The following is a 14,323-nucleotide window of genomic DNA, read 5'->3' as shown; positions in this document are numbered from 1 at the left end:
GAATACACACTAAGAACAATAAAAGGCAAGTATTTCAAAAAGAAAGTGAAAAGAATTCACATTTGAGAGGATGTTTTTTTTTCTCATGAAACGATTAACCTTAACCTTAAGAAAACCATTATATTTTAGCTCTACTCTAAAGCTCTCTCAAAACTTTCGGCTAATACTTTTGAATCATCGACTTCTTATGTTTTCTTTGTGATTTTCTTGTTTATTATTTTTTGGTGATATTTATATGCAACAACATAGCCTTAGGGGTGTATGTACAGGCAACAGAATCATGATCGGAAATAGAACCAGGACTGTTTTTCATTATCCTTATCCATTGTTGTTCTCATTTGTCCAAAAGGTAGTTTACTTCCATAGATGAGTATCCAAGCGTGTGCTGCCCACCAACCACTGGTTATGAATTCTGGTTTTCTTTTTATTACCTCAGACAAAATGTACGCTGGAAACGACCATCGGTGATTGTTTCGCGACTAGTATTGTGTCCAAACTCGCTGTAATGACACCTTTTTGAACATTAACGCATACAGCCATGATGGCGCAGTTTAAAAACCCAAAACTTGTTCTCTTCGAATACACCACGGTGGCAATTCTAGGCCAGTCACGGCTTTTTTTATACTCTAGAATAATCACTATCGACGAAAATGACATCTAGAAAGTGAGAGTGTCGTTGGTACCAGCTAAAAGTAACCAGTTAGCCAGTAATGGATCTTTTAAATCTAACTTTTAAATCAACATTTATATCGGGAACAAATGTAACCTATAGTGATTCGCTTTCGAAAAATATCACCCACGTCTACATTTGTTAACGCCGAAAAGGGAATTTGGCATTTCATTGTAGTCATTTCTGACATTTTAAGCAACAATTATATTGGATGAGTTAGTAAAGCAGGATCTAAGAAGTGCAGAGTGCTTTCATTGGAAATCCATTTTGAATAGTCGAACAAGTCGCACAACTGATCGACGATACGGAAAAAACCTGTTAGAAATTAATGAATTTACAGCGGCTTTGATTAGGCCGTAACACATCGCAAGCATCATCAAAGCGGATAAGAAAGATATCAATTCAACCGCCCAAGAGGCACGCAAACGGCTATAACATGCACAATGTCGTTGTGGGATGTACGATGACAATCTGCTGCAGCCCCGGGGCACTTTGTTCTACACCAAAACGTAGACACAGAAGAAACAACTAATGACCAATACGAAGGAAGAATGCATGGCCGTGAGCAACGAATTGGCTTTGTGCGAAGACCCTCGCGGGTTTTGATCTAAGGGGTCACGTGCCGGTCGCATACTAAATCAGTACCAGCGGAACGATTTTATCGCACGATGGTCCGCTAGTGTCCCGGCAACGTGGCCACTGCGGTGAGCACAACGATTTGGGTTTTCTTGGTTCCTGGTTTCGGATATGATCTCTTATGGAATGGTATCCTGTTCTGGATGAGGCATTTGAGAGCATATGCTGCAAAAGTTCCGATTTTCATCGGAACGTTAGCCAAAATAAAAATTATCAACAATCTTGGCTTTCGATTTCAAATTGTAACCGACAAGTTTCAGTCATTATGGCTAGATTCAAGAAAGGTCGAACATTTGCTCTTCTGAAACAACCAAAGGATTTGATAGTAAGTGTTTCTTCTTATAATATCATATTGGACAGTCTTCCTAGTTGAAAACACGTGAATTGCTCTATTTTTCTCCTGCATTCCTAGATAAGCATGGTCGTCCTTTCTTGCGGGTACTAGACCTAGATCTTTGGCTAGACTTCCAGGAAAGTAGTGTTTCGAGACACTGCGTCATACGGAACAACGCATATTCGTCCCTGGTCGAGCTGAGCGAGCCGCTCATCCTCTTAAATGCTGCATACCACGAATCTGACGAGTTGAGGGAATAGCTGGAGATGAGGTTGTAGATCGCGGGATCAGGGTGGTTCCGCTTATCTCCCCCTGATCGTTATATGGTTAATGATGTCAGGCAATAATGAGGTAAATGGCAGGGCACCACGAGCCTCAGTGAGGATAATGAAACATAATGGGAAGAAAAGTAGAAGAATGGTTCCCTTTGATGTCTAGAACAAATCGCCAAGCACGTCCACACCAACATCAAAATATTGAAAGTCTGTGCTTTATTAGGGCTTGCGAGCTGGTGGCAGTAATAGAAGGACCAGCAGGATTGACACCTGTGGTGCTTGGAGAAAACAAGATGGTCCAATACATTGTCAAAGAAGATAGGTTATGGTTTTAACGTCATCCACATTAGCAATCAAAAGGTCGAAACGGGGTAAGCGTGAATGTCTCTCGACGTTTTGGGGCAAAAAGCAATTGCAATGGGTTTCAGTGATAAAAGAACATTGGTCGAACACTGCTTCGCGACTTACGTCCCTCAAAGAGGCTGATCAGCTTCGTTCAAACAAGTAGTCTTTGAGCTGTTAGAAAGCCGTTGAAGTACAGCTAGTAGAAGGCACTGCTTTTGTAGAGCGAAGCTTAAAGAAACGCATCGGAGTAATAAAGGATTCTCAGTTTCCTGCAAACTTCGTGGTGAGCGCATTCTGTGCATGCCGATTCGCACAACCTCGTCTTCGGAAACACGAAATGGACGGGATGAAAGTGCCCAAGAGATGACTACCCCGACAGTTCCTCTGACCTGAAGAATTCTGTCACCAATGTCCCAAGCTTCGTTCACAGATGGTAAACTTCAGCAGATGGCCATCGACGAAAGTGAATAAGCACCGAAATAATTTGAAATGGGAATGACGGACCAGATGATCTACTCCTAGGATTATAAAAGTCACGCTACTGGAATCTGTAAACTGGCTAACGCAGCTTTTAAACTAAATGGTGACAGAAAATGGATTGGAGCAGAAGCACGACTTCACCTATGTATTTAGAAGAAGAAGGGGGACTCTCGAACTGCAGAACTCTGACAGACACTGTCCAATTCTCCGTCAGTCAGTACTCTTTCGTCAACAGCTGCGGTACCACCGGTGCCGTATTAGCAACGAATGGGAAGGATCTAAGAAAGAAAGAAAGCGAATGAGTTGAGAGGTAAAAATCGGTGCATCTTGTGCACAAGATGCACCAGAAAAAAAGAAGAAAAAAATGGTGATTTCTGGTGCATCTTGTGCCAACATGCAATCACAACAGGGTTAACAAGGTGGGTCCAATACCTTTACAATGGCCCATAAGTTCGAGTTCAAGGGAGGAATTCCCCGTCTCCATTGACCTGCATAAAGGTTAACCATCACTTCGTAGCTGCTGCTTCTGCACTGCTCGATGTAGTCGTTATGGATGCAACAATGGGAGAACAACATAATGGTGCGTGACGTCGTGTTAATCTATACTGAAGACGCCATGACATTATTCTGACAGGAATTTTCTATGGTGAATATTCTCCAATAAAAGTTGCGGCATTATCTTGTATTTCGTTAGAAGGTTCAACTTAGCATCGTCCCACGAATGTGGCCTTCGTTTTTCAAGGATGCAAATTAAAATGTAGAATCTTTTAAGTGTGCAGTCTTTCCATGAGTCTCGCCGAACCCAGCCAGCGCTGTTTCTACTGCAGCTGGTGCTTAGCGATAAACCAGTTGAGAATTGAATTCATCATTCGTCTCCCTACATTCCAACTTCTGCATACCGGAATGTCCACGCACGCAAACGGCACTTTAAAGGCATCACTCCACCAATCTGAGGTGGTACGGATTTCATGTGGAGTATTCGTATACGGGATCGTATATTATAGAGATAAGGGTGATTCCGTTCATTTCTTCCTAATTGTCGTAGAAAACGGCCCGGAAGATACGACTTCGAGCGTTCCGGCGCACCATTTTCTACAAGGAGTTCGATTGGAGCGCGCCAGAAAGCTCGAAGCCGTATCTTCCGGGCCGTTTTTCACGGCAATTGCGAAGAAATGGACAGAATCACTATCTACTCCATAATCTACGATCCCGTATACGAATACTCCACCTGAAATCCGTACCACCTCAGATTCGTGGGGTGATGCCTTCAAATATTAGCTAACAGTTTCCGCGATCTGAAGTGAAAGCTTATCTTTGTCAGTGCAGTGACGAAATCCACGTCATTTCATGTCTGCACATCATTCTCTGCTTATTGTTGAGGAAAAAGAAAAAAAGAAAACTCATACTTCGAATAATGTTCCCAACTTCTGCTGGCATCAAAGGAATATAGGTGTAAAATCAAGTCTGAATACTCCCCAAATGTACTACTGACGCATTAGGGAAGAAAACTACTAGAATTTCAATCCATTACCATTCCATCAATGCATAATTTCCTTCTAAAAAAACGAAGAAAGATTTTCACAGAAAATAACGCTACTTTTATTTCTATTGATTAGCCAAAGCGAGAGAAAGAAACGCTACGAGAAATTTGGCGATGTACGGCGTTAGCCGGACGTTCCGAATAGGTATTATATAAAGCACGACAAACTTTTATGTATTAAGTAGGAAGCTCAAACTTTTTGGGATAGCTTCAACTACCTTAAAGGTATCCGTTAAATAAAGGTAAGACACATGGTATCTTGTACCCTTACGGTATTTCTCAGTTTCGGAAAGGATTATGTTGTCACTCTTGTTGAGTCCTTTTCAAGAGCTAGTTTACTGGCTACCCTTACTCTAGTGTTTTTAAATCATCCGATTTAGGACTGTTGTGTAGTGGACTTATAGAAGGTAAGAAGAATACTGGAAAACAACTACCGATATCACGCAAATCCATTTCTTACACAAGTGCACAAACCCTGCATTTCCCTTACCATTTGCAAGATAACCTTTAGGGGACGCCAATCACTTCCATAGAATCAGAGGAGAGGGTCTCTCCAGCCCACCTATCAATACAGCAAATGCATCATTTCAGTTTCAGAAAACGATCATCTTAGTAGCATGATAAGCGAAGACTCGACGGGTGTACGGAACGATTTTTCTCTGCTCTGCAACTTCAGCCAACACTGACATCGATCGTACTTTTTTTCTTGAGTTCTCATTTCTCGCTTCTTTAAAAATTTCGCAGTTCTGATACTGCGTATGGGTCGTCCAACTCCACGCTGACATAGTAACTCGAGTCTCTGAAAAAGGTTTTTTTGTAGAACAGGCGAGGTGATAAACTAGTCAGCCAAAGTCTTCAGATATTTGGTTTTCTGCGAACCCTCTCGAAAGCTCTCTGACAAAGCATAAATTCCCTACTGATGATGGTACTCGCGCTATTAACTTCGCTTTTTCCACTTTTCAGAGGAAAACCCTTCCTAAAGGGAAAACGGCCCTTTGAAAAGTCTTTCACTATCCATCAGTCAAAAACTTTTATTCCAGTCTAACATACATCAATTCAGAACAGCAAAAATCTGGAAGTCCACTTTAAATCAGTTCAGACCTCGGCGGATGCGAGACCGGGAATTCGTCAATGCCTAGCCCCTTATCCGCCACCAGACCAGAGTCTGCGTAACCTCCCGACTAGCGTGCTAGAATCCTTCTAGCACGCTTGAACAGGGTCCATGCAGTTTGAAAATATTGAAGATGTTCGTGTTAGCCACTTGAAACTGGTTAACCTCCAATCATCAAGTTTTCTCCAGTAATGAATTTGCCGACCAAGCTACCACATTTATACACCAAACATCACGATTATTAAACAAGAAAATGGAAGACATACAAGGCAAATACAAGTGAAGAAAGAAACAGTGAGCAAAAAAACATGGTGAGGTCGTCACAGAAAAGAAAGAAGTACAATACATCACCCACACCATATCGAAAATAAATTTGTGAAGTGAAAATTTAAGTATTTTAAAGCTAGGTCTATAGGAGAACGATATGAGGAAGAAAGATCACAATTGTTTCCTTGCACGAAATATTTATCTCCTTAATTTCTCATTCACGGTCTTGACGATTAACGACGTTTGAAACACTAGCTGATTGGCGGACACGGAAACCTGGAAGACCAGTCTGCAGATGAAAGTTACTTGTACACGACCCGTCCATACGCTTACCTGCACAGCATTTTGATCTTTAAAGTACGTCTTCAAAGTGTTACTAAATCTCTTTGAGTAGTGAACGAATTCTCGTTTCCTCTTCTCGACAGCTGAAAAGAAAAATCTTACTCAAAGAATAAACAAAATGTAACAAACTAGTTTCGCTATATGTTCGCGCACTTCGCGAACACCAATGGTGTCTATATAAACGATAGTTTTTTTTTTCCCACATTTATCAAAAAGTACCCAGCAGCAACTTATTGTGTAATGCGCTACGCGCACAGTAGCACAATTTTATATATTTAGCAGAAATGGAACTCTCTTGCACATAGGTGTAATAGGAAGGAGCAGGACCCTCCTCAGGTGAAAGGGGTCTAGCTCATGGGGCACACCTCAAGTGACGAGGAAATCTTTGAAAACCGTCCAAAAGTGAAGGGAACCTTTTCGCCAACCGTACAAAAAACTGCTCGTAGCACCGGCTTTGACTATTGCATCTATGTTCTCGCATACAATTTGAAACTTCGAAACCTTCCTTTTTTCAACACCATTCCTCAATTATAACAAGATATAGACTCTACATATTTATGAATTTACTAGAATGCGTAGAGACAACATGCAATATTAAGTTGGTCCCCTCGCAATTACGTAAGCAATTACAGACTATATCTTAGCTTCTGATAAGCAGAGCTAAGTATTAATCACCTATAAAACCTAATACAAAAATACCACGGAAATAACTTTGAGACTCCTGAGTGTTTCATAAAGAGAGTGAGAGTAAGATAAGGATGCCCGCAGAGTTAAGAGCCGCGCGGGGGCGCACTTTCGCGGCTCTGCAGTTTTGGTGGTTATTGAGCGCACTGTTGTGAATGGCCAATAACCACCAAAACCGCAGAGCCGCCAAACCGCGCCCCGGCGCTGCTCTTAACTATGCGGGCAGCCTAAGAAGTCACAAGTTTTGAAACGACTTCTGTGGAAAAAGATGCAACATTTCGAAACATTCTCGAAGAACCCACCTTGTTGTGCAGAGAGCGGCACAATTTGGTGGACGGCATTAATAGCTTCCAACAACTTTTTAATAGATGATGCAATAAGTTTTATAGTTTCCAAAAATTGGTGACGATCGGCCATCTCGTCGGGGACTCGAGATAATACCCGTCGTAGTTCGATGGCTCTGAAATAATGACTCCTACGATCAAATGCAGACTATGTCGAAAATTGAAGTCCACTAACATGATTATATTCAAAGAAAGGGGAGTATTTCACACCTCAGCTCTTCATATTTGGTAATTCAAGCGACGTTGATTTCGTAAACACCAAAAAAAAATTCTTAGATGGAATGTGAATGGTGTGAAGAAGCATCACCAACTGTATATTTCCAGTTAACAGACTTTCACTTTTACCAGAGGGAACGGAACGGCTAGGAACAATTTTTATTCTAAGCGCGTTCTTGATTTGCGAATAAACTAGTGCACTTTAAAAAAGCATAATTAATTAACAAGCACAGTGCGCAATCAGAACAAGGTCTTAGCGACAAAGACTGTAAGTGCAGTATTTTTCTGTATAACAACCACTACACTTACCGTTTTGTCAGCTCTTTATACTCAGGAACGTGTTCATAACCCTGCACCACTAGGTCATCAGTGGGTGAGGTATCGTGCATCCTGAGGTAGGCTTCCTGTAATAAGAAATCCATGCGAAACAATCAGTAAAACAATATAAATACGAAGGAACCAAAACCTAAAAGCAGAACTTGAAAAAGAAATTTGTAGAGTTGCCGTAACTAAGTATAATGTTTATATTCAACGACAGAAAAAATGAGACCGAACGAACCTGAAGATTGATATTGAGCTCAGACTCCGCTAGCAAAATTTTTGTGAAGTCGAACAGAAACGATGGAGATGCGCTATCTGAGGTTTTCATTGCCGATCGAAGACGCTGGAAACCAACATTAGTAGCGCAAGTAAAACTGTATTTGCAAGATACTATTTAACCTTTTTTGTTATAGTTGTCATAAAGAAATTCGTGTTCGTAAAACTTATGAAATTCCAAACTTAAAATCAAGATAACGGAAGAAATTAAAGGAAAAATGTAAAGCAGGGAAAAAAGTATAGGATAAGGTTTCCCGCCAAGATAAAAAAAATTATTGCATTTTAATGGTGCGAAAGGAAAACAACTCAAGATTCCTACTATACCCTTCGGGTACATTCATATTCTCTTTGCTTCACATATATGGAAAATCCTTTTTTAGTTCGCAGAAGAGGCAAAGAAACCAGTACTAAGTCCTACATGCTCAACAGGCCACGGCCACGACCACGATGAAAAAAATGTAAAGCAGAAAAAAGTATAGGTTGAGGATTGACTTATTATTGATTGACGTATACATACAAAAGGATAATTTTCCTAAACATGAAATAATTTCTGATTTGATTCGCAGCGTATTATAACTATAACTGTTTAAGAAAAAAGAGAACTAAAATTACACAAAACCCCTGCGAACGGTGACAGTAATGGGGAATAACTGCAATAATATAAGCACTTAGAAACACACAGTTCCACGGTTTTACAGGAATTTTCAACTACTACACTCGTGGTTATGTACTGAGCATTGAAATTTCGTATGAATGGGTTCAATAGAAATAAGTGCTAGGAAACTTCCCACGACTATACGGTTTTACAGGAATTTTTATCTACTCCACTTATTGTGGCTAAACAACCTTAATTATTTGGTACGCAAGTTGAGCATACATTTCATTTCACAAAGAGAACAAACTCGCTTCATAAACTGCTGGTTTAGCAATCATAAAAATATGGAATTTTTTCAAACACAAAAGCAGGTCTCTGTAATCTGAGAAAAACTTAATTCCTGTCAAAAAGCAAACTAAATTTCGTGGCACAAGAGGCAACGGATTAGAAAATATTACTGGCGAGATAAGGCTATCCCATATTCTCATATTCTAACTTGTAAAAAATTGGAACTGAAACCACACTAGTTTCAAAAAATCTAATGAAAAATTAGAGCAGCTGCGTTTAAAAAGTGGTAAGCAACAACACTTACATGAATAGCAGCTAAGGCTCGGTCGTCGTCTCTTTTTGAAGATCGAAGCTTGTCCAAAATTCCGCTGTATAAGCATTGGTAGGTCATGGCACCGAGATATCCACCTTCTTCGTTCATAGCTGCAAAAGGATTAAGAAAACATGATAAATGGTGAAGTTGTTTTTGCTACGGAAAAATTTCGCATGAAATATGTAAAATACACGCTTAAATCAATCGTAATGTGAAAAAATATGGTGAAAGCGGTTGAAAGTAAATCACATCGGGTGCAACATCACATCAAATCAAGCACTACAATTAAAAATATGAAACGCTCAACACATTCAAAGAAAAGGGACGGAAAATGACAATCTGCCAAGATTACGAAGCTGACATAAAGAATAAGACAAAGGAAAGGGAAATGAAATTTGTCGACTCTACGAAGTACAAAACATTACGTAAATCGAAAGACCAAGAAGAGATTTGACATCATTAGTTACGAATCAACAGAAACAAACAACCATGAGAGATAGAAAACGAACACAAAGTTGGCTGGATAGTACGAAACCTGACGGGTGCGAAGTCCGCACCACTCTCTCAGTCCTCCGACTGGACGGTGCTCTCTCGTGGAACTGAGTCATAAACTGGTGCACCGCGTTGCGGGAGGCTGCTCTCACATGACGTCAGCTAGTCACCTCCTCCTGGAGAACTCCTTCGAGATAACGATGTTCTCAAACGCTAGCGCATTCACTACCGCCGCGAGGTAAAAATAGAAATATCGATTAATGCTAGCGAAGTAGCCCAGAATTTTGTTTGTGTACATATGTCGACCTCAATGGGATTTACTTGCGGACCGCTATACGCAACGCCTTGGCTACAGCAGAATTGTCCAAGCCGTTTGGACAACAGAAAGTCCAAAGACGCGCGGTTGCGAGACGGGTTACGTAAAGTGGTATGACGTGGTATAATCCAATAAAACTTCCTTCAAAGTTCCTTATCGGCGAAGGAAATGTTTGGGGTTCGACGTGAATAAACACGCTGTCTACCACTTCATTCATGACGTCGCTTCCGAAATATTAACAGATTATCACTTTCAAGGACATCGACAACTTCCTGCGCCAGAAATACTTCACCAACAAGACCGCACCGAAAATGTCTTCAGCCATTTTGTCGCATGCACAACGCTGGACTTCTGATCGTAATAAATTATCTTGTTTCTCGTTGGCAAAAGTGTGTTGGTTGCAATAGTGCAATTTTGACTTATGAAGTTGTTACTGAGACGAATTGTAATATCTGAAATTTAAAATGCCATTATTTTTGCACGGACCTAAAAATTAAGATTACAAAGAGTAGGGCAGACAGAACAGGAACAAAAGCATATCGGGTAGAGGCAGTTAATTGTGACCTTTTTATTCTGACAACCACTGCTCTACTGCTCAAACAGAGAGGAAGAAACAAAGGTGCAAATCCTTATATCTCTGTGAAAGATGACTTAAATCAGGGATGTCTGCCATGCGACCATCACTGCACTCGTGTTGAAAAGTTTTGATTTGTCATCAAACATGCAACATCGACCACGTACCAGTCAACACTGTTTTAAACCACTCTTAAATGAGCCCGTGGACGTCACTGTAGTGCAGTTAGTAGCTCGCTTCCAGCCTGAGATGAAGCACGTACGCAGTTTCGAACGCGGCTTCTCTCGAGACGCTGCGGTGGAGCGCAGCAGCTATGAGCGTGATGGAACCTTTGCTGGAACCACCCATCGCTGAAGTTTGCGACGGTCCCACCTCGGTTCCAACTGCTGCTCCCACCGCGGCGTTCCGAGCGCGTACGCAAATGCATCGTAACTAGGGCTGCTCTCTGATCCCATTCCCAACCCTATGCCTCTGCGGATATGTTGCGGTACACGAGGCTACACATGCGGTTTTATCCTTATATCGAAAATACATGGCAAAACATAATACACGACACAAAGATGGATCGATGGTGTACCTGTCAATGGCTCAATGGTTGTGGTTCACGGCGGCTAGGTGGTAGTGGATGTGGTTCGGGGCTATAGCCAATCAGGGATTACGGTTATAAGTGGTGAACAGTGGTGGTAGATGGTAGGATGCGGATAAGGGTAGTGGTACGTGGTAATCGATCGAATTACGCGATAATAATATAATATAATATAATATACATTAAAAGACGACACCACGAAATGGACAAGAAAGGAAACTGAACCCCTAGTGTACCCAACCCTTATATACTACTACAAAACGACATGAAACACGAATTGCAATTGCGTACGCAGCTTCTCTCGAGAGGCTTCGGTGGAGCGCGGTGAAACCCTTGGTGGCACCACCCGCACCCGCGCGCACGCAAATGCACCGCAACTACACTCGTGACTCATTTCGTTTTGACCCGACTATACAAGCAGTAAGATCTTGCTGCGACCTTTGACAGATGCTGTAAGAAGATTTGCATGAGGTCGTGGAACTCGGATCAGAAAGTAGTGGGTGGAAATGATCGGTAGTTGTCGTTAAATTGCGACTCACATATTTTCGTTTCAAAACGACATGGATCACGAGTGTAGTTACGATGCATTTGCGTACGCGCTCGGAACGCCGCGGTGGGGGCAGCAGTTGGAACCGAGGTGGGACCGTCGCAAACTTCAGCGATGGGTGGTTCCAGCAAAGGTTCCATCACGCTCATAGCTGCTGCGCTCCACCGCAGCGTCTCGAGAGAAGCCGCGTTCGAAACTGCGTACGTGCTTCATCTCAGGCTGGAAGCGAGCTACTAACTGCACTACAGTGACGTCCACGGGCTCATTTAAGAGTGGTTTAAAACAGTGTTGACTGGTACGTGGTCGATGTTGCATGTTTGATGACAAATCAAAACTTTTCAACACGAGTGCAGTGATGGTCGCATGGCAGACATCCCTGATTTAAGTCATCTTTCACAGAGATATAAGGATTTGCACCTTTGTTTCTTCCTCTCTGTTTGAGCAGTAGAGCAGTGGTTGTCAGAATAAAAAGGTCACAATTAACTGCCTCTATCCGATATGCTTTTGTTCCTGTTGAAATCGGATTAGGGATTGGGATTACCTTTGCGGGTGCAAAGGTTAATGTGCGAAGGTTACGACTGGGGTTATTGCATTCCGCATGTAGAGGACTGAACCAGGGTTACCCTTAGGGTTGGTGGCAGCAGCCCTGAGATTATAATATCCATAGCGGTAGTTGCTCAGGCACTCCTGACAGCACACATTTTGGGATGTAGGCTCATTAAGCGCATTGCGCTTACTGAAGCTTGTAGGAAGGAGGGTGTAGTCTGTCCTGGTGGGAACCTTGGATCTGATGTCACTAGCCTATGGCTCTCACAAACCGCATATCCGCACGCGCCCAGACCGATGATTTACCTATGGCCCTTGCATCCGCGAATCTGCACCCTCATCCCCTCGTTTGTTGTGTGGGCACTTGTTGTGGCATCAGCCACTCTGGGTCCTTGTGTGCTCGTGGACAGGTTTCCTTTCCCCTGTCCCAGATTCTTCGCCTCTGCCCTGTCCGTGCTCCCACGTCCCAACCACACCACCTTTTTTTACCACTTCGTTCGCGTATCACGTACCGCAGACTTTGCGCACAGGATACGCACTGGAGTATAGCCCGGTCAAAACGACCTGAAACCCGGTGCCATAGCGTACGCAGCTCTCCACGTGGCGACGTGAAATAAAGCGCACACTCGGGGTCCTCAATTGCTGCAATTGAAGAGCAGAATACTAATTCTTTGATATTATTTTCTTTCTTCAGCTGCCATTCGTCTAAAATAGAATAATTATAGACTAGACCAATAGAGGTTTACGTATGAAATGATCAAATTGTTTGAGTTTCGTGACCAAATCGTCTTTCTCGTAAACTTCTCAAGTGAAGTTATTTATTACTGTACGACTAATTCATTAGTAACACTATGGAAAAAGAAAATGTGTGTGTAGAAATTGAGAATCACGACATTAAGGAAACCAAAGAGATTTCTCTCATACCATATCCATCCCAAACGGTAGATGAACTTTCAATCACAGTAACATCTTTGCAAAAGGCATATTCTCCTTTAATGGATAGAAGCTTTGCCATTGCAAAAGATGACGCTCTTTTGATGCCCCATTACGATCAATTTCCCGTGGTATGTCCTAACGAAAGCGTCGCATTGGAAAATTTCTCGCAATACAGCAATCAAACATTTTGTGTTTGCGAAAATCTAGAGACACCCAATACATGTCATTGTATAGACATGTCAATGAAAAGTCTCAAATCAGATGTCTCGAATCAACTTCCAATAGAAACCCCTTACATGAGGATAACTCGTGAGGATATGGAAATACAAATTGACTCTCAAGAAGGAGAAAAGCCTTGCAAGCTGCTCGCTTGCTACTCTGCGAGCGCTGCTTGAAACCACAACATGCAGGAAAAGACTGTGGAATCAAGTATGCGAAATGTGGTCTACTCCATTTCTAACTCCCTCCCTCATTACGCTTTCCCGCCCCTACAACATGCAACATGCAACAACTCCTCAATCGGTACGATGAACGCAGGCATCAATCACCTACGAACACCATTGCCGTGAGATATACGCAACATATACTCTTGCTTTATATCGTTTTTTCCTTATTGTTATTTCATTGTTATTGTTTCCTCTATCATTATTGTCTACCTACTTTACATGGCTGGCGGGAGTGTTCGGCAATAGCCGCCGAACCTCTACCCTACTTCATTATCCTCGTAACACCACTGATAAAGTACTCCATTGAACCACTTTCTACAAAAGGCACTACACAGTTCCACTAATTCTTGGGTATTATTTTCTTTCTTCAGATGCCACTCGAGTAATAGCATTACGAGAAAAGAAAATGTGTTGGAGAGCTTTTTTTCTCTTTTCAATGAGTTCACCTTATTTTTGTGCATGAAGTAAATAAGGTTCTGTTACGCACAAGAGAAATTGCAGCTTCACGGATATCTGGCTCGGATCTTTTACAGATGATAAACCTTTGCCATGATCATCACAAAATATAAGAAAAAAAAGCAGACAGATTACGGAGAAGAGAGGAACAATACCACTTTTAGCATAGACCAGTCGTATCATAACAGCACACTAATCCATGTCTACAAAAACCAGGATTAGGATGAGCAATAGGATAATTCTTTCCAAGCTTCTGTGTTTCCCTTCTCTACTCTGTACTACGTAAGTAACCATCTTTTCATCGGACCATGCCTCCAGCACAATAAATCATAGATTTCAACCACATTTACAAAAAAAAAAGATTATTTCAAATTACAATTAAAGGAA

At 41.8% G+C, this 14,323-nt stretch overlaps 2 protein-coding genes across 2 annotated transcripts; one reads left to right on the top strand and one right to left on the bottom strand.

Moving 5' to 3' along the window:
- Positions 1-5,856: 5,856 nt before the first annotated feature.
- Positions 5,857-11,701, bottom strand: RB195_006558 (uncharacterized protein; the record flags this gene model as incomplete). The annotated part of the gene is made up of 7 exons (XM_013452323.2): positions 5,857-5,934; positions 5,992-6,083; positions 6,987-7,144; positions 7,554-7,648; positions 7,804-7,908; positions 9,029-9,147; positions 11,545-11,701. The coding sequence occupies 7 exons, from the start codon at positions 11,699-11,701 to the stop codon at positions 5,857-5,859; spliced, it is 804 nt and encodes a 267-aa protein (XP_013307777.2).
- A 1,248-nt stretch (positions 11,702-12,949) lies between these two features.
- Positions 12,950-13,429, top strand: RB195_006557 (uncharacterized protein; the record flags this gene model as incomplete). The annotated part of the gene is made up of 1 exon (XM_064179715.1): positions 12,950-13,429. One exon carries the CDS (start codon positions 12,950-12,952, stop codon positions 13,427-13,429), a length of 480 nt encoding a protein of 159 aa, XP_064036650.1.
- Between the last annotated feature and the right edge of the window lie 894 nt (positions 13,430-14,323).

The sequence above is a fragment of the Necator americanus genome, chromosome I, assembly GCF_031761385.1.
Source record: "Necator americanus strain Aroian chromosome I, whole genome shotgun sequence".
NCBI lineage: Eukaryota > Metazoa > Nematoda > Chromadorea > Rhabditida > Ancylostomatidae > Necator > Necator americanus.
The sequence above is the reverse complement of the archived record's forward strand: the minus strand, read 5'-3'. Positions and strand labels throughout refer to the sequence as shown.